Genomic DNA, 20,220 nt, shown 5'->3' on the forward strand with positions numbered 1-20,220 from the left:
CTCACTGTGTTGCCCCAGCTAGTCTCAAATGCCTGGCCTCAAGCAATTGTCCTGCCTTAGCCTCCCAAGTCTTGGGATTACAGGCGTGAACCACTGGGCCCAGCCCTGTACTTCTTGTTGAAAGAGCCCCAAGTATTAGCTTTTGCTCATCTGGCTAGGCCACTTAAATAGTTCAAATCCACCGTCCCCTAATGCAGAAACCGATTAGGTGAGGTAAATTAACAAACATTTTAAACACATATGTGAGGTTGGCATTACACAGAAACTCCTCTCCAGGGGGCTGGGCTGGGCTTTCTCAGCCAGACTAATGGGTTTTAAATTTCTCTCTCTTCAAGACTTGCAGTGCATCAGTTTAGAGGGTGAGCCAGCCAGTAGAGGGAAGGGGCCCCACCTAGAAGGTGCCCTTCAATATCAAAGAAATGTGAAGAGAGAAAGATTTTGCTAGAATCCTCCTCAAAGGTGTTCTTGAGGTTGCCAGACCAGCAACACCAACATCAGCATCCCCTGAGAACTCGTTAGAAATGCACATGCTCGGTCCCCACCCCAGGCTACCGAACCAGAAACAGTGGGGCCCAGTAGTCTGTGTCTTCACAGCCCTCCAAAGTGATTCTGACTATTAAGTTTGAGAATCCACTTGGGGCTTGCAGGGGTCCCTCCTCAGGTGGTCCCTGATGCCTGCTGGTGATATGGGTCCTGTGTGCTGCTGGGCTCAGCATAGTGCAGTCGGGGTGTGCTGATGGGGAGACAGGCACGTGTTCCCTCCGCTGAGAAGCCACTGAGACCGCCTTCCCTTATAACCTGCGGCCTCCCCAACAAACAACTGCCAAGACATCAAAGAAAGTCTGTATGAAGCGGATCCAAAGTATTAGCCTGCCCACCACTCCTTGTGCATCTCATCAGTGGAACCCATCTCTAGACCAACGGCCCTTTTGGTGAAGAACCAGCCCGGAAGGGAAAGAGAAAAGCATAGAACCAAGGGGCCTCCAGATGGGAGTGGTGACCAGTGAGCAGTCTAGAGCCAGGGGCATTATAGCAGCCCAGATACGTGACCTGTACATGTCCTGACCTTTGCTTTCCACGTATGGGTTTAAACACCCATGTGGCTTTTTCTTATATTCTTTAAATACATATCTGACTTAGGATCACCTCACAGAAGAGACAGAATTCACGGTGAAGCAGAAACAAGCCACTGACCAGTGTGCTCCCAACCTGAACCTTCTTTTTCTCACCCTCTCCCTCAAGAAAACATCTTGCTGACTTGAGCAGCGTGATTGCCGTAGCAGAGTGGCCCCCAGGGATCCCGCTCTGTTGTGGCACACAGGAGGAGCCGATGATGCTGATCCAAGGAGTAATGACAAGCGCTGCAGAGGGACGTTTGCCAAAAGCCTTCTGGGGGCCACATGTGCTCTAACACCGACATAAGGTTGCCCTGAATTTCTGCAGCTGAGACCATATCGTCTGGTGACCAAGTATTTGGGTCCTGGCTTCAGTCTTTGGTTCAAATCTCTGCTTGGCTACTCATTACCATACCGACTACCAAAATATGACCTTGAGCAGTAACTTCTTTAAGTCTCAGTTTTTTCATCTGTAAAACGGGAATGATAATCTAAGTCACAAAGTTAATGGAAGGATTACATGAGGGTGATGAATGGGAATGTGTAGTGTCTGGCCCTGGTATGGCTTTATAAGTGTTAGCTGTGTTAGAGCTGTGCTTTTCAAACCATCAGTCACAACCATTCATGGTTTGCAACCAGCATGTTTTTCAAGAAAAATGTTTAATGCATTACATATTGCAGGGTAAGTATTGTTTTATGAAGCTTAGAGGATTGTGTGTATATGTGTTCTGGAATGCAACAGAAAAATGTTTCCTCTTGTGGGTTACAATATAGAGGTATGAGATCTCTGGCCGGGCACGGTGGCTCAAGCCTGTAATCCCAGCACTTTGGGAGGCGGAGACAGGCGGATCACGAGGTCAGGAGATAGAGACCATCCTGGCTGACACGGTGAAACCCCGTCTCTACTAAAAAATACAAAAAAAACTAGCCGGGCGAGGTGGCGGGCGCCTGTAGTCCCAGCTACTCAGGAGGCTGAGGCAGGAGAATGGCGTAAACCCAGGAGGTGGAGCTTGTAGTGAGCTGAGATCCAGCCACTGCGCTCCAGCCTGGGCGACAGAGCAAGACTCCATCTCAAAAAAAAAAAAAAAAAATCTCTAATGAGGAGAGACAGTGCTATCTGCCCAGCTATGAAGAGACACATTTGCATAGGCTGCTTCCTGAGGCTCTGGCTTTCTACATCTGATGATACAGGGAGCAGGGAACAGCCTGTTCTCTCTCTGTGGGGCTCAGCTGAGTCTGCACAGACTCTTCCTTCCTCGGAGGCCTTAGTCCTAATACATTCATTTTGGAGTGTTGATGAGTTTGTTCACAGATCACAGCTCATGTGTCACCCAGGCTGACCTGAGCCAAAAGGCCCGTCACACACCCTTTGCAAGAGCTGCTGGTGTCGACTATGACCCCCTTACCAGGCATCAACAATTTTTGTTTGTTCTCTTGAGTCTGAAGCTAGTATTACTGCTCCACTGCAAACCTCAAGTTGAAGAACTTTGCCTGCAGGATCCCTTTAAATCCACATAAAACTCAAAATTGAGTCCTACCAGGAAAAAGCAGCCCTCAGCCCATTTTTATACATCAGATTTATTTGCAATATTTTCTTTCTGGACTCAAAAGTCAACATTCCCTGAACGTTTGTCCACTTGACTGCTGCAGACCTCTGGTAGACAGGCCAGGCTCTGTCTGGAATACTTTTATGAGCTTGGTGAGGAGGTTGAGTATAATCCAAGAGTGCCTATCTGGGAGCATGCCACATGAATGGCAAATAATCATCCTGTGGGCTCTTGGCTTCATTCCCCTTCTCTCTGAGCTCAGCCTCAGCACAGTGGTGATTTGCAGTAGAGCTGGAAACATGTTGGGCAGAAAAAACGACACTACTTCCGATCCCAGTTCTGATACATAACAAGCTAGATGAGCCTTGGCCACTGTCATGGCCTTTTGGAACTTCTGTTTCTTCCACATCTGCCAATCATCAATACTCATACCCACCTCCTCACAAGGAGGCTATAAAAACCTATGGTCATGGCTTTGAGTCCAAGTCAGTATGGATGCAGCCAATCTGTCATTTCTGGGTGTCTCCTCTGTAGCCGGATGTGCCATATGGTGATGTCCCAGCTCTTGTGCTATCAAGTTAAAGCCTCTTTCTCGACAGGCTGCAGATGATCACGCAGGAAGGGAATGCAGAATGCCCAGAGCAAATCATCTCAGCTGGTCACTGCTTCTGTGCCAAGAAGGGAGGCCTGGCAAGGGGCCAGTCAGGAAGCAACACGGCATCCCGTGCTCATGACCCACATGAAGGTCCCTCTAGACTTGTGTCAACAAGATCCATTTTCTGAAACAGCTGTTTTTGTTCTGATTATAAAAGTAACATTGGCTCATTGGTAAAACTTGGACTATGTGAGAAGTCTACAGAAATAAATACAAATCATCTAGAATTCCATCCCCAACAGTAACCACACAAATGTTCTAATGTCATGTAAAACTATATTAAACCATCTTTTCTAGCTGCATAGTGTTATAGAATCATTTGCTTAACCATCATTATTGGGCATTTCTCATTTCCAGCTTTGCATTGTTATAATTCAGTGTTCAAGTTTGTATTGCATAAATCTTTGTCTGATTATTGATCATTTTTAAACTTTTTGTGAAATAACTTCAGACTTAGAAAAATGTGACAAAAACAGTACAAAGAGTTCCCATGTACCCTTCAATCAGTCTCACCAAAGGTGAATATTTTATACAACCATAACACAAATATAAAACCCTGGACATTGACAACACCATACCCTTAACTAATGTATGTACCTTATTCACATTTCTCCTATTGTCCCATTAACACCCTTTTCTGTTCCAGGATCCCACACTGCATCATTTGCGAGTCTCCTCCAGTTTGTGACAGTTCCTTAGTCTTCCTTTGTCTTTCATGACCTTAACCCTTTTTAAAAATTGAGGTGAAATTTCAGTAACAAAATTAGCCATTTTAGAGTGTACATTTAATGCATTCACAATGTTTTGTACCACCAGGTCTATCTGGTTCCAAAATCTTTTCATCAGTCTTTGACCCTTTTGAAGACGTAGGGCAGGTATTCTTTAGGCTGTCCTTCAGATTGTGTTTTTGATGTTTTTCTCATGATTAGATTGAGGTTAGGCATTTGGGACAGGAGCACTGCTGAAGCAATGTGTCCTCGTTGCACCGTATCAGGAGGCACATGGTGTTGATACGTTTCATTATAATTGTGATGTTAACTTTGATCATCATTATAATTGTGATGTTAACTTTGATCCTTGGGTGAACGTGGTACCCGCATTGTTTCTTCCCTACTATTAAGGTACTGTTTTTCGCTTTGTAATTGATAGTATCTTATGAGGATATACTTTTGAGATCCGATTTTTTTAACTTAGAATTTATTCAAAAGTCAAGAATCATAAATCTCTGAGATGGTGTGGGAAGAAAAAGTGCTGGAGAAGAATTGGCCTAGGGTACCATCAGATCCCAGACTGTGTGTTTGCCTCAGTTTCTCTTTCTGCATAACAAAGGATTGTGCCAGTTGTGTAACGATCTTGTGTGGAAGAGAAAACCTAGAACTAGATACACAGAGATCTTTCTTGAGTCATGTGAATGAGCAGTGCCCAAGCCCAGCAAACCCACAGCAAATTCCCTTGGCTTCCAGAAGAGATGGAGAAAGCAGTGCCCCCACTGGAGGGTCAAAAGCCTCTGTGCAGGGTGTTGTGGGCCTGGAGAGCTGGCCTGGCCATGTCTTTACCTCCTCTGGGCATCTCCCCACCCCAACACCGTTTCTGTGGCCTGGTGGCTGAGTTGCAGCCGACACCCAGAGGCAGGTGAGTTGACAGTTTGGAAGAGGCTGCAGGGTACATCTGCTGCATGAGCAGGCCTGAGCACAACCTTACCTCCCCACAGTGGTCCTGGGTGCCCTCTGGCTGCCTACTGCATGTTGGCACTAGCTGTATGAGCACCCGCTTCTTCACCTCGCATGCTATTTGTGTCCTGCACTCTCTCCTTAACCCCATCATCCTTCTGCTGTATTTGCAGCCCCTGTCTACCCTGGTGGGAGTGGCCAAAAATATTTAGGAGGGGGTCACCAGTTTGTAGCGGCCTCAGAGGATGCGTGGTCCCCCTTATGCCTCAGCCACTCATCAGCCTGGCCCCTACCCATCATCTGGCATTGCATTTGTGGAAGGAAAGAAGGGGAGGGCTGGGTGGTGGGTGGAGAACACGTCAGTCCACCAGGCAGACCCTGCTTGCTGTGTTCCTCCACGCTGCTGTCTACCCACGCCCCAGAAGTCCTCCGAGGCACCTCCCGGGGCTGAGCTGGGCCACAACAGGCTGCCCTCTCAGAGCCCATCTTACCCACGCCCTGGACCCTGCCACTGCTGGGCCGTAGCTGGGGGTGTGTACATGAGCTGCACAGCCCAGCAACACGCTGACGCTGATGCTCTTCATCCCCTTCTCCCTCCAGGGCATCGAGCGCCTCAAACGAAAGAACCAGCCCAGGGAGCGCACGGGGAGCTGGCAGTCAGTAAAGGAGACCTTTGGTGGGGACTTCTCCCTGAACTGGTTCAACCCCTTCTCCAGACCGTGTCAGCCAGAGATCCCCAGTGACAAAGACATGGTGCGGCAGGTGACATCGCTGTCAGACACCGAAACAATGGAGGATCCATCAGAGGAGACAAAGGACGAGGACTCTGTGGAGGTGATAGATGAATAGATGCTGCTGTGGGGAGAGAAGCAAACACTAAAAAGTGCTGTCAACCTCCGTCCTGGGGTTTTGGATAACGGGGCTCATGGGCATGGTGCGCTCCCAGCACCCCCAGCACTTCCCTGAGCCACTCGCTTGGCCTTGCCATTCCCTGTAACCCCTCCTTCATCTCTCCATGTTGGGCCAGGTCTGGGGGTCGGGAGTAGGCTGGGGACATCAGAGGAGGATGGGGGCTTTCTCAGAGTTCATCTAAGAAGAGTCTGCACTGAGAGGGCTCGTCAAGAACCGTTCTCCAAGACTGGGCGGCTTTTACATTCTCAGCCCAGCAAAGGGAGCTTTTGAACAGGGCAGCCCGGGGGCAGAAAAGAGCTTGCCTTTGGCTTTCCCTGGGATTTCTGTCTTCTTTTGGGAAGGCTGGGGCCTTGGCTCCTGGCTTTGAGAATTAAGATTGTGACAGAAGGACTGGGCAGGACTGGCCTTGGTGACCTAGGTTGGGACACTGACATCAGGGGAGACTAGCCTGAAAAGACTGCAGAGCTGCCAGCCACTCCCTGGATAGGGCTTCCCCCTGCTGCCTGCTGAAATTAGGAGGTAGAGGTGGCTGCCACATCTACCTGCAAGGGCCAGGCATGGTTCAAAGAGGACCCCGCATTAAGCTCTAAACACACATGTGCAGGACATGGCCAGCACGGACAGAACCAGAGTTATAACAGTAGAGCCGAAAATGAGCCCCCATTCCACAGACACCAGAGTCTTCACTGAGCGAGACAGCTGGGAGCTGTCCTGCCTGTGGCTACGTATCTAGCCATTCACAGGTGTGGGTACGGGAAGGACGTCTTTAGAGCTACTGGGGACTCTCTAACCACTCCCATGAGAACTTAATTGAACGTTACCTCTTGGAGGAAGTCTAATAACACACGTAGGTAGAACTAACCATAAACCCTGCCTGTGTGTTTGAGGCCAGTTCTCCCAAATTGGTGCCCATCTTGTCTCTGAAAAGATGGGTGATGGCCAGGGCCTGCTGACTGATGAATCAGATGAATCAGGAAGACAGACACACACACCCTACCAGGATGAGTCTGCCCTCTATTCACCCCATTTGAGGCCTAGGGTGTCTGTGACCACTTCTGAAGGTCTGAGCAGCATTCTGGTGCTCCTAAACCCCATTCCAGTGGTTGCTGAAGCAGCATCTTCTGCACAAAGCCCAACAGAAGAGTTCTTATCCCCGTTTGGTATAAGAAGTGGATTCGCCACCCACTCCCTCCACGGGCCTTTGTTCCTCTCTTTGGGCCATTTCCCCAGCATCTACTGGCGTCAGTATTGGCAGGGGCATAGGCACTCAGCAGAGCATGCCCCTGCAAGGCCTCAGTGTCAGGGTCCCCCTTCCAGCTCCAGGCAAAAGGGCATGAGTCCTGGCCTCAAGTGGCCTGTGGCTCCAGTTCAGAGGAGAAGAAGGTCAGTGTTTGGAGGTGCAGTCTCAGGACACTGAGAAAGGAAACTGGCGACTATGAGAAAGAAAAGAGCCAAGCAGCATCCTGGTTCTTGGACAGCATCCTTGGACACTCTGTGAAGGGTGACGATCCTGACAGAGACCGTCCCTCTACAACTGACGGCCCACAAGGGCCTGGGGTTAATTGCTCAAAGGGCCCAATGTTCACAAAGTCACCTCTGCCCTAATCCTTGCTCAGAGCTCTCCAAGTATGACCCACAAGAGGGGTGATGGGGGATTCTAACATTAACAGAGCAACCAGAAAGACATTGGGCCTCCCATAGTCAGGCTGCAGGCCCACTTTCTTGGTCCTTATCAGCTTTAATATTTATTAATAACAACATAGGAGCCTGAGTCAGCTGTAAAGGCCGTTAACTTGCAATCTGGACAGGAAGTCGACGCTCACCACTTTGGGTAAGAGCTTCTCTGACTATAGGGCCCCCCTATTTGTTGTCCTAACTCAGAAGCATCTCTGGGCTGCCAGGGTGGTGGATGGCATACCAAAGAGTTCACACCAAGGAGGAAGCAATGCCTGCCCGCTGGAGTCTCCTAAGGGGCAGCAGTTCGAATAAGCAAAGAGAATTTGCTGGTCACTGCTGACATGGGTGTTTATGGTGAGTTCAGGCCTGAGGACAGGGGTGTCTGCAAAACCACATGGCCCTTGAGAAATGTCCTTGCAGATTGGGCTTCAAACTCCTCTTCTAAGGATCCAGCTTGGCCTGAAAGCAGAGGTACACACCAGCCCCAAAGCCAAAGTGTTTTCAGATTGGTTGCTCTGGAAAGGAAGGCTGGGGTGAGAGGGCATTTTACTTGCACAGAGGCAGACCCTGCCTCCCCTCATCACTGACCCCATCTCCAAGGTAGACCTCAGCCATGTCAGTCGCTGTTCTGGAAGGTGCTGGGCTGGGCCACACCCAAGGTTATGTAGGTAATTAACCTGTCCAACCCTGAGCCTCGCCTCCCTATACCAGCAACACAGTGGTCTGTCTGTGGTGACCGTTCACAGCATAACATTCTGCTTAGCCTCAAACTGAAAGCATTGCAACTGATGTCAAAACCCGATGAGATCTTACAGGGAGAGAGAGTGGGTGCAATTTGCCTCTTTCTTTGAATAAAAAGCTCTTTGCTCACCCTCAGTGACTAGAGTCTCCTGTTTTAATTAAGAGATCCCAGCCCAAACCCTTGGGCAGTGTCCTTCCTCATGGGTCACCCTAAAGGCACCTCTAGGAAAGCTACTTTTCTTCCATTCCCAGTGTGGGAGACAAGTGCCATACGGCACCACACAGTGGCCATGCCAGGCTTTATCACCTCTTGGGATCGGACACTGCTGTGGAGTGACTGACCAAACCCTTCTGTTTGTGTCACCACCCTTGTGGAATTTCCAGCAGAAGGAACAATCGCCTTTCCTTCAATAAACATTTATTGAACACCTACTGTATGCCAGGGAGGTGGGCAACTGGGGCAAGGGTGACCAGGATTGAGGTTTTTTTCACTTGGGCAGCTGGAAAGGCAGAGGATGACAGATATCCCACCCATGACTGTCCTGTGAATTAGACACAAAATAACCCTCATTCAAGCTACGCATGTGCCTCTGCCAGGGTGTGAATCCAGTTGGGGTGACAGCCTTTGAGAGAGGGGTTGGATGTACTGAACAGACAATAAAGAAGCCAACTCCGGCCAGGCGCGGTGGCTCACGCCTGTAATCCCAGCACTTTGGGAGGCTGAGGCGGGCGGATCACGAGGTCAGGAGATCAAGACCATCCTGGCTAACATGGTGAAACCACGTCTCTACTAAAAAAAAATACAAAAAATTAGCCGGGCGTGGTGGCGGGCGCCTGTAGTCCCAGCTACTCAGAAGGCTGAGGCAGGAGAATGGCGTGAACCCGGGAGGCAGAGCTTGCAGTGAGCTGAGATCACGCCACTGCACTCCAGCCTGGGCAACAGAGCGAGACTCTGTCTCAAAAAAAAAAAAAAAAAGCCAACTCTTCGGAGCACCTTTGCCTGGGGAGGCCAAAGGATTCCATGGCTCCCCAGTGACCACATATAATAAACCCCCAGCACAGGATACTTTAAGAAGCTTATTGGCATAAAGGAAAAAGGACTCAGGGACCACAGAGTTTTCTTGAAGCAGAGTTTAATTTAAAGCATATTGATCATTTGAGCAAATCTCTGGAGGGCAGAACAAGAAGGAGCAGGCTTCAGTTAACAGAAGCAGCCTTGAGTTGCCAGGATGGCGGATGGAATACCAAAGAGTTCACACCAGGGAGGAAGCAATGCCTGTCCCCTGGAGTCTCCTGAGGGGCAGCAGTTTGAATAAGGGAAGAGGATTTGCTGGTCACTGTTTGCTGACATGGGTTTCTATAGTGAGTTCAGGCCTGAGGACAGAGGTGTCTGCAAAACCACGTGGCCCTTGAGAAATGTCCTTGCAGATTGGGCTTCAAACTGCTTGGAGCACCAGGAGAGGGACTTCCTGGATTTCAGGGATAGAGAGAGGACAATGGAGGCAATAGGAGGAGAATGCACTTCTAGCAGGCCCACCCCAGTGCTGAGAGAGCACTCCAGTTGACAGGTGCTTTCAGGGCCTGCAAACCCATGGCCTGAAAATATGGCAGCTTCTCACGGGGTGCCAGCGGGTGGCAGCTACTGGGGATTCTCTAACCACTCCCATGCCCATAGCCTGCTGCTCCAGGGAGAGAATCTGTGGCTTTGAAGTCTATGGATTTGAATTGAGACAATGGTGGCCCTGATTTTTGAGGCCATGACTCAGGAAAGGGATGGGATTCTGTGGCCTAGGCTGGTGTTTATAGCTGTGTGATAGCACAGGACCTGGCCTTGTGGGTCTGGCTGCTTATGGTTGTGTTGGCCTTTCTGACCTCCTGCTCTTGAATCTGCCCTCATAAAAGTCATCAAATTTAATCATCCATAATCTGAAAGCTAAGCACAAAGTAGGAAATGCTGAAATCTCAACTAAGGCTCCACAGCATCAGACAAGGCTACTTGGTGATGAGAACAATCTTCTGAGCGTTAATCTCTTTCACTTGTTTGGAACTTAACTTGACGATAAATTTCTTGGGTCCAGTTTTTATTGGGGTGCATTTTATTTGGGATTGGATGGTCTCACCAGGCTGCACCGTCCTGGAAAATTCAAAGATATACGGACATACAATCAGCCAAGGATGTTACGGGAAGAGGAAGAAGATGAGTTGGGTGAGAAGCCAGAAAGCCGAGCCTTAGCTCAGCCTCTTTGAAAAGCCCTGGCCACTCCAGGGCATGGCACATACCTAGATGGTAAAACACAATATTGTCATTTGGCACAATTCTCCCCCAAATAAATAAGTAAATTCAATGCAGTATCAATTTAAATCCCAACTGTTTTTAAACTATACGACTAGATGATTCTAAAAGTTCTATAGCAGGACCTGCACCCTGGGTGCTGCTATCAGTTTTCCCAGATGTAAAGCAAGATGGTTGAACCAGCTGGTTTCCAGAAGCTCTTCCAACTCTGACATTTCACAGACCTTCCCTGGAGTCTTGACTGACTTTACTACAGATGTTCTTGTTTCACGGGTGTTAGCAACAGTTATCTATTACATGAAATCTAAGAGGAACATGTATCTTATGTTGAATCCACATGAAAGGAATTGTCTAGCCCCTCACTACTCAAAGTGTGTTCTGGGGCTCAGCAATACTAGCATCACCCGGGAGCTTGTAGGAAACATAGAATCTGAGGCTCCACCCTAAACCTACTGAATCAGAATCTACACTGTAACAATACTCCCCAGGTAATTTGTGTGCATGTTAAAATGTGATAAATCCTGATCTAAGGAAAATAGGAGTCTACTGGTTTTTACTTGGAAGATTCAGACATCCTGTAAGAAAGAGACCATCAGAAACCTCTCAGAAACAAAATATTAGAGTTCAGTAAAGGTTTTTGCTGGATATATCAGCATGCCAAAAATCAATTTCCATATAGTCCAGCAAACAATTAGAAAATAGAACGAAAAATATTCCATTCATAAAAGCTATAATACTGATGCATCTTGGAATTAACCCAACTAAGAACGTGCACGTGGTATATAAAGAAAACAATATTGCTTTTCTAAAGGTGATAAAAAAGACTTGAAAAAAAATGGGAAAATCTCATATTCCTAGATGGTAAGACACAATATTGTCATTTGGCACAATTCTCCCCCAAATAAATAGGTAAATTCAATGCAGTATCAACTTAAATCCCAACTGTTTTTAAACTATATGACAAGATGATTCTAAAAGTTCTATAGACAAAAATGTGGGGGGTGGGGATTTGCCTAATGCATATCAATACGTAGATATGATAATCATATAAAATTATTTTAGGACTATAATAATTTAAGTGGTATGATGTTACAGTAGAAGAAGACAAATGAAATAGCAAATTAAAGAGTCCAGAGACCCAGATATATATGGGAATTTACAGCCTAATAAAGGTAGTGCTACAAAGTACTAGGAAAACCATACACAAAGTTGGAGCTCCACATCACACCACACCCAAAAAAAATTCCAGATAAATACCTAATTGTGTAAATAAAGCTGGAAATTCTAGAGAAAGCATAAGAGAATATTTCTATGCACCTAGGATGACATGAAATTCAGTATCCGTAAGGGAAAAGATTGAAAAATTTGACTACATTAAAATTTAAAAGTTCTAATGGTGAAAGACATCTTAAGTGTTTAAAAAAATACAAACTGTTTGGCCGGGCATGATGGCCCATGCCTGTAATCCCAGCACTTTGGGAGGCCAAGGTGGGCAGATCACCTGAGGTCAGGAGTTCAAGACCAGGCTGGCCAATATGGGAAAACCCCATCTCTACTAAAAATACAAAAATTAGCCAGGTGTGGTGGCGCATGCCTGTAATCCCAGCTACTCAGGAGGCCAAGGCAGGAGAATCACTTGAACCTGGGGACAGATGGAGGTTGCAGTGAGCTGAGATCCTGTAACTGCACTCCAGCCTGGGTGACAAAGTGAGACTCTGTTCAAAATAAATAAATTAAAAATTAAATTTAAAAATTTAAATACAAACTGCTATAAACAATTCACAGCACATAACACTCTTTACTGTGTAAAGACTCCATACTAATATGAAAAAATAAACGACTCAGTAGAAAAATGGACAAAAGTTAGGAACAGGCAATTCACAGGAGAGAGTCAATTAATGTAAGAAATACTCAGCCTCACAAATAATCAGAGATGCAAAGTAAAGCAATGAGATTATTTAACCACTAGATTGGCAAGAATCAAAAAGATCTGTTGATAGAGCATAAATTGATGCAATCTTTTCTGAAAGTAATTTGGCACTAGCAAAATGTATCTACGTTTTGACCCTATGACCCCATACTGGGAATTCACATCTCAAGAATATGCACACATGTGCAAGATATATGTCCAGAAGTATATTTCTGTTTGTAAGAATACCTCAGGCAGACTCACCCATGTTCAGAGGTCTGTAGTGAGGAGATGCCCAGGCTTTCCAAAGAGAACTTAACGTCAGTCAAAGGGATGGCCAGAGTATTCCTGAAGATACAATTGCAGACAAGTAGCTGGCCAACTCTGCCTGTGTTAGGCAACTGTAGTAGGGTGGGGAGGAGAGATGGGGAGAGAAGATATGCATGAGCCAACCAAGGACCCTCAGGGTTCTTAAGGGCCCCGTCACACTCCATGGCCAACTTCCAGGCAGGAGGAGCCCTTTATGGTCTGCAGGAATCTCACCTCTATAGAGAACTCAGGGTACTGGAAAGACGCGAATACTTCAGAGGCCATGATTTCTTTAGACTCCACAATTTCTGCAATGATGAAACCTCTGATAACTGGCTCATCATCTAATATAGCCAGGCTGTTGATGTAGGTCTTGGAGTCCAAGGTCAGAGTCACTTCTGATACTGCCAAAGAGTCAGGGTGGAGGGGAGAGGTCATTCATCATAGGCCCCATGAGTTTTCCTCATCAAACACAGAATTAGATTAACTTTGTATGAATTGAACTGGATAACCTTGGACATGTCCCATACTCTTTTTAGAAAACAAGACGTTGGGCTCAAGATGGAATAATAATTGGCCAATTTCTCCAAGCTTCCATCCTGAGTGCATGACAGACATTACCCATTGTCATCAGGACATCCCACTTGTTCCCAACACTGTGCCCTGGGCACTCATGATCATTGATTTGATTGGGCATCTGAGATTAAAATTTCTGCCACCACAGAAGACTTCTCATGACACTTTCAGCACCCCTAATTTATAGCTCTACAATAGACCCCGGCTCCTAGTCCAGTGGTGTATTGGCCCACTTTTCCTCTGTGCCTGGCTTTCTTGTGACTACCAAGGGGTAGGTTTTCAATAAATGTTTGTTTGTGTTAACTCACACACAAAAATTTGTTAACGTAGGGAAGTTGTCCACAGAGGAGAAGAGGGATTTCAGATTGTGGGGACCCTGAGCTCACTTGAGGCCTCTCCTCCCCCTGGTTCTGGTACCTTGACCTTGGATCTGCGAGGTCTTATTGAGGTCACACAGTTTTGCCACCTTCTTGCCAGTGTACAACTGTAGTTCAAAGGAGCCCGAGATGTTGACATTCTGTAGGGCAGCAGTCTTCCTTTTGAGAATCACGGTGAAATTAACAGGGTTTCCCAGCAGCACATCATCTGACTGTACCGACATGTGAAGAAAGTTCTCTTTTACAGGTCGTCTGTGCTCCCTCTCAGAACTGAGAAGGAGGAAGGCATGATCCATGACCTGCCTCTCCTCAGGGGAGCCTGAAAGAGACACAAAGGCTTCCTTTGGGTGCTCCTTCAAGGGCCAAATGTCCCAACCACCCCTGTGGCAGAAGGAGACCATCTGCATGGCCAGGACTCCAGAGACATTCCTGAGCTACAGATTCACAGAGAGGAGCATTCAAATCCCCATTCCTAAGCAATAGTACATTCTGACATCAGTGGGAATGGCAGAATAAAGACCTCCAAAAATCTGCTTCTCCATAAAAGCAATGAGAACATTGGCAAAAATTATCAAATCAATTTTTTCAGAACTCTTGACATTAACTAAAGGCTTATAATAATCTAAGGAGCATTTATTCAAGTAAAACAGCACAATCTCAGTAAGAATAGTTTTGTGGCATTCGGATTCCCATCTCCCCTTCTCTCCAGCTCCACAGTAGACTCAAAAACCAACAGCACCAAATCACAGTGAAAACCAGCAGCCTAGCCACCTCCGGAGGGGACAGAATGGTTTTGGAGTTCCCTAAAAGCTCCACTACCAGAGAATTGTTGTTAATTCACCTAAGGGCGATTCCCTGGAAACCCTCATTCACAGAGTTTGTCTTCATTGACCTGACTCAGAGCTCCCTCGTTACCAACAGCCTTTTCCCTGGAGCATTTGTTAAGACAACCAACCAACCTGCAGCAACTGTTTACAATTGCAGTTTCCTAAGGCAACAAGGAAAAGAAGGGAGTTGAGGGGAAAAGAAGCCAGTCAAAAATCTTAAAAGGAAAAGCTGAGGAACAAAATGTCCATAGGGGCTTTGGAAAGCTCAGACAGAATCCTGGAAATCTAGAACGTCTGAGAAAGATCTGATAAGGCTCTAAGCTCTCACCTCTAACTGACCTTGAGGCTCTGCCCAAGCAAGAAGGGAAGGCAGAATTGTAAATTGCCTGCCAGAGTAATGAAATGTACCCCAACTTGTACACAGAGCTCCTTGCCAAAGGCTAGGAGTCTTAATGATTCAAGGAATTTAAAGCAATATCCATCCAATCATTAGCTGACCATTCAGCAAACTGAGCAGAGAATTCAGTGGTCATGGACAAGAAAGATTACAGACTTTCTGGAATTACATCAGGGAAGTCATTAAACAAATAGCAACAACAAAAGCAACCCTGGGACGGGGGACAGGATCTGATTCCTAGAGTTGCCATATTATGTTTTTTTAAAATGTCCAATTTTTAACAAAAAATTACAAGACATACAAAGTATAGGCCATATATGGAGGTGCGGGGGTTGGAGGGGAGGAACATGGAAACAGTCAATAAAAACTGTCCCTAAGGAAGCCCTGACATTGAACCTACTAGACAAAGACTTTAAATTAGTTATTTTAAATATATTCAAAGAACTAAAAAAAGGCATGAGAACAAATGGCTTGCCAAATATAGAATATCGAGAGAGATTAAAATTATTTTTAAAAAAAGAACCAAATATAAATTCCGGAGTTGAAAAGTACAATAATAGCAGATTAGAGCTTGCAGGAAAATCAGCAAACTTGAAGACAGGTCATAAGATTATCTAGTCTGAGAGACAGAAAGGAAAAACAATGAGGAAAAGAGAACAGAGCCTCAGAGACCTGAGGGACACCATCAAGTGTAGCAGTTGACAGATACCACTGGTCTCCCTCTCTATCATACCCCTCCCTCTCTGATACTTCTGTCACCCTGCCAAAAAAAAAAAAAAAAAAAAAAAAAAAACTCCTGACCTAATTGCTTTTAATCAAGTTTGCTCATTTTCAACACAACCCTGAGGATAAGATGTTATTTCAGATATAGCAGCTGTAAGACAGGAATTTCTGAGCTTGGTTACAAAGCTCTCCATCCACATCTACTCTGAACACAAAGAGACATCAAAGTGGAGATCTCCAGTTTGTCCTGAGCTGCCTTGGTAGCCATCACTTGCCCCATTTATATGGAAGAAATATTTACTGCAGGCCTACCTTGTGCAAGGTTTTATGCAAGCTCACAATCAACCCAGGGGTCCAAACTGACCTGCTTGTAACTGTACTGCAATGGAGGGTGGGAAAAGCCCCAGTTGCATGGGTACCATCTGCCATCCCATAGCACAGCAAATTGCTCCCTCATCTATGAGTCCTTATGATTTCCTGCCTTCCTCTTAATCACATCCCATCTTCAGTTTGCCCCTGTCTGGACTCTTGCACCCTTTGAGGATGCTGTATGGAGTTGTCTTCCTTTCCTTATCACACGGTACAGGAACCACAGCCAATGGGCCACAGGGGAAATACAAATCTGTAAGATTGAGGCACATCAAGAACAGAGGCAGCGTATGAGCCTGTGGATAGTAGAGATTGCAAAGGAGACAGTTCAGGAGGGGAAAGCATAAGCAGAGGTTTGGCCAGGGGTGAAAGTAGCCAGCCTTTTCAGGGAACAGCAGGCAGCATGGCTAGGGGATGAACTTGAGATCAGGAAGGGAGCCAGAGGCCAGCTCTGCAGGGGCCAGAAAGCCAGGCTGAGAAGATGTCTAATCTCCTGGGCACTGGGGAGCACGGACAGTCTTAGCAAGGTGAATGAGCTGGTCAAACAATGCAAAGGCCTCAATTAGGATTTGTGTTTTTTTGTTGTTTGTTTGTTTGAGACAGGGTCTTGTTCTGTCACCCAGGCTGGAGTGCAGTGGCATGGTCATAGCTCACTGCAACCTCAACCTCCCTGGCTCAAGCAGTCCTCCCACCTTAGCCTCCTGAGTAGCTGGGACCAAAGGCACATGCCAGAGTGCAGTGGCATGGTCATAGCTCACTGCAACCTCAACCTCCCTGGCTCAAGCAGTCCTCCCACCTTAGCCTCCTGAGTAGCTGGGACCAAAGGCACATGCCACCATACCCGGCTAATTTTTTTTTTTTTTTTTTTTGGTAGGGACGGGGTTTCACCATGTTGCCCAGGCCCACCCCCAATCTTGAGTATTTTCATGGTCTGAGTGACTCAGGGGCTGAGTTAGAAGGAGCCCTGTGATTCTGGCCACCTTCTGGATACTTGTACTCGTAGGTGATATCTCTCCGCCTGTCTTGGCCCACTGCCTTGGTGCTGATGTTTTTCCCGATGCTTGTGGTCTCCATTGAAATTACGTGTAAGTCCTCCTGCCCATTCACCATCTTCACCAACCAGATGAGCCTGTCACCATTCACTTCTGAGAAGACGAATCTGGTGTCATAGACAATAAAGATGTCACCTTTGCGGATGGCGGTCAGTGGCGATGGCCCACAGCAGAAGACACCTGAGGGGAAGCCAGAGGTGGTCACTCTCAGTAAGATTCCCCAGCCCACCCAGCCTGGACCCAGTGGCAGCAATGATTCCCAAACTCAAACAGGACTGGCAAGCAAACTTTGCCCAAGAAGCATCTGGGTGCTCATTTTCTAGGCTGTCCTAACTATTCTGAGAAGAGGGGCACATCTCAGCTTTGACTTGAAGAGTATCAGAAATCCTCCGTCCCAGTAACAGGAAGTCACACTGCCTATTAAACTCATCCCAGCACATCAGTCCCCAATAGAGCACAGAGATATACAATCTGGGTCTGATTCCTGGCATCACGCCTTGGAGCTATGTGATCTTGTGCAAGTCATTTCAGCTCTCTGTGGCTCCATTTCCTAGAAAACTAAGAATAAAAACTGCACTTACTTCCTAAGGCTATTGCAAAGATTAAATTAAATAATCCAGGCAAAGTACTTAGCCCTGTGCCTAAAACAAATGCAAGCTGTTGCTTATGGATCTGGGCTAATAAGAAAATTTCCATTCTAAGAGCTCTTTTTATTTTTTATTTTTTTTAAGAGCTGTCTTTTTATTTCTAGCATGGGGATAGAGAGTTCCCCCTTATTAGTCATTGACAACTTAGTGAGAATTAGTCTCTTGGTTGATAGTTCCTCAGTAGTAGCTTTGGTTTTTACACACCCTTGTATTCTGGGCATTGGGTTTTTGCTTCCATTATTTTATTTAATCCTCAACACACAGGTTCCTCTCCCTTGCCTCTTTTAGGCAGCCAAACCTGTGAAGTCAGTGTACGGAGGACTAGGACTCAGGATAACTGGTCTCCTAATCTAATACTGGTTCTTCTCCTAACTTGTTGACTAACCTTGGGCATCCCCACCCTCCCTCTCTGGCCTGAGCAGGTTAGGTGGGCTTTTAAGGCCTCTTTTCTGGCCAGGGAACAGGGCTTCCTCTGCCTCTCAGGCAGATACTGGCACTGGGGTACTCACTGCCTGGTTGCCATGGCTACTGTCCCACCTCAGCAAATGCTACTTAGACTCCCTGGATGGAAAGAGCCCTCAACATTGCCCTGCTGAGAATCTTCCTGCAGAGTATAGGGGGATATGGGCATATCACCTGCTCCTCCCACCCCTGGGGGCCACCTCCCAGCACCTTCACCCCCTATTATAATGGCAATGCCTTTTCTTTGGAGAAACATGGAGGCTGTTTTCACCTTTAACAGCACTTTTTGCCTTCAGGGCCATGTGGGCTCACACTGCAGCTGGAGGAATCAGGAGTCCCACACTGAGGGGTGTGGGGCCCACAAAGTATGTTTAAATTTTAACCTGAATGCCTTTGGGGATCTGCATGCTCATGTCTCTAGGTCCCCATCTTCCCAAGTAGACAGCCCTGTTCACTCTGTGGCTCTGTGGGCAGATGAATTTGCTATCCTTGGGATGAGGTTCACAGCCAAACTATGACTTATTCCTAGAAGAACCTTGAAAGACATCTACCTCAGGGGCTGCAGGAGTGAGGCAGAGGTGTCAGGGAGGGGCTGGCTGGTCCCTGAGCACACTTCAGCTGGAGCAGTTCTGCTTTACATTACGAGGTGGCACACAAAGTTTCCTTCTGAGCAGTCGGGCTGCTTTTTTCAAAAAAAAAAAAAAAAAAAAGTTTGAGGCTGGCTGAGGTGGTTCACACCTGTAATCCCAGCACTTTGGGAGGCCGAGGCAGGCAGATCACCTGAGGTCAGGAGGTTGAGACAAGCCTGGCCAACATGGTGAAACCCCATCTCTACTAAAAATACAAAAAATTAGTCAGGCATGGCGGCAGGTACCTGTAATCCCAGCTACTCACGAGGCTGCGGCAGGAGAATCACTTGAACCCGGAAGAGGTTGCAGTGAGCCAAGATTGCACCATTGTACTCCAGCCTGGGCAACAAGAGTGACACTCCATCTCTAAATAAATAAATAAATAAAGGCCAGGCACAGTGGCTCACACCTGTAATCCCAACACTTTGGGAGGCCAAGGCAGGTGGATCACCTGAAGTCAGGAGTTCGAGACCAGCCTGACCAATATGGTAAAGCCCTGTCTCTACTAAAAATTAAAAATTATCCAGGCATGGTGCGTGCACCTATAGTCCCAGCTACTCAGGAAACTGAGGAAAATTGCTTCAACCTGGGAGGCAGAGGTTGCAGTGAACCAAGATTGCACCACTGCACTCCAGCCTGGGCAACAGAGTGAGATTCTGTCTCAAAATAAATAAATAAATAATTTTTAAAAATTTGAGAACTATTGAACTAATGTATTTTCCCTTTACTGGGCTGACTTTGTCTTTAGTACTAGGACTCACAATTTAAAATAAAGATAACTTGATTCCACAGATTTTTCAAGTGACCTCAGACCAACCCTGTGCCTGTTTCCCCAGATGTACAAAGACACCCTCCCTCCCCTGGCAAGGTCCTTCCAGCTATAAGGGGCCACTGTCTTACCCAGGAGTTGGTAACCCATAACCAACTGAGATAAGCATCCCCATTATGTCTGACTTGGGCTGAATCCTGGTCCAGCCTCGTGGATCTGTGTGACCTCAGGCAACTCACTTCACCTCCCTGAGCCTCAGTTTCCTCATTTGAAAAATGAGGATAATGACAACCTACTTTGAAAGGTTAGTTGTGAGTAAAATGGATCATATTGGTACTGAGCATGGCACGCAGTAGGGAACCCTTAAGTGCTACCATCACATTGCTCTTAACAGTACTGTCGTTGGCATTGCTTCATAAAAATAGCCAGCAAACTGAAGCCCCTGCTCAGTGGGAATAGCAGGAAGGACTGAGCATGCTTTTTGTGTTGGGAAATTTTTATTAAAACTTTCCCCACCTGCTTGGCTGCATACCCAAGACCCACAGAACCCGGGGCCATGTAAGG

At 46.8% G+C, this 20,220-nt stretch overlaps 2 protein-coding genes across 5 annotated transcripts in view; one reads left to right on the forward strand and one right to left on the reverse strand.

Annotated features, from left to right (window-relative positions):
* Positions 1-8,452, forward strand: part of ZDHHC3 (zDHHC palmitoyltransferase 3) — a 60,375-nt gene extending 51,923 nt beyond the window's left edge. For 3 of the 4 annotated variants that reach the window (XM_007983912.3, XM_038004069.2, XM_007983909.3), the window contains one exon: positions 5,588-8,452. In XM_007983912.3, the coding sequence (XP_007982103.1) occupies positions 5,588-5,836 (249 nt within the window). In that variant the 3' untranslated portion in view covers positions 5,837-8,452. Of the gene's footprint in view, positions 1-3,261; positions 4,950-5,587 lie in introns of all 4 variants that reach the window. The other variant, XR_012090650.1, reaches the window with a different exon arrangement.
* A 981-nt stretch (positions 8,453-9,433) lies between these two features.
* Positions 9,434-20,220, reverse strand: part of TGM4 (transglutaminase 4) — a 28,356-nt gene continuing 17,569 nt past the window's right edge. Inside the window, exons 9-13 of the mRNA XM_007983907.3 lie at positions 17,078-17,329; positions 13,822-14,100; positions 13,063-13,232; positions 12,784-12,920; positions 9,434-10,451 (exon numbers count right to left, since the gene is read on the reverse strand). Of these exons, the coding sequence (XP_007982098.3) occupies positions 10,310-10,451; positions 12,784-12,920; positions 13,063-13,232; positions 13,822-14,100; positions 17,078-17,329 (980 nt within the window). The 3' untranslated portion in view covers positions 9,434-10,309. The remainder of the gene's footprint in view (positions 10,452-12,783; positions 12,921-13,062; positions 13,233-13,821; positions 14,101-17,077; positions 17,330-20,220) is intronic.

Source organism: Chlorocebus sabaeus, chromosome 22, assembly GCF_047675955.1.
Source record: "Chlorocebus sabaeus isolate Y175 chromosome 22, mChlSab1.0.hap1, whole genome shotgun sequence".
Classification (NCBI taxonomy): domain Eukaryota; kingdom Metazoa; phylum Chordata; class Mammalia; order Primates; family Cercopithecidae; genus Chlorocebus; species Chlorocebus sabaeus.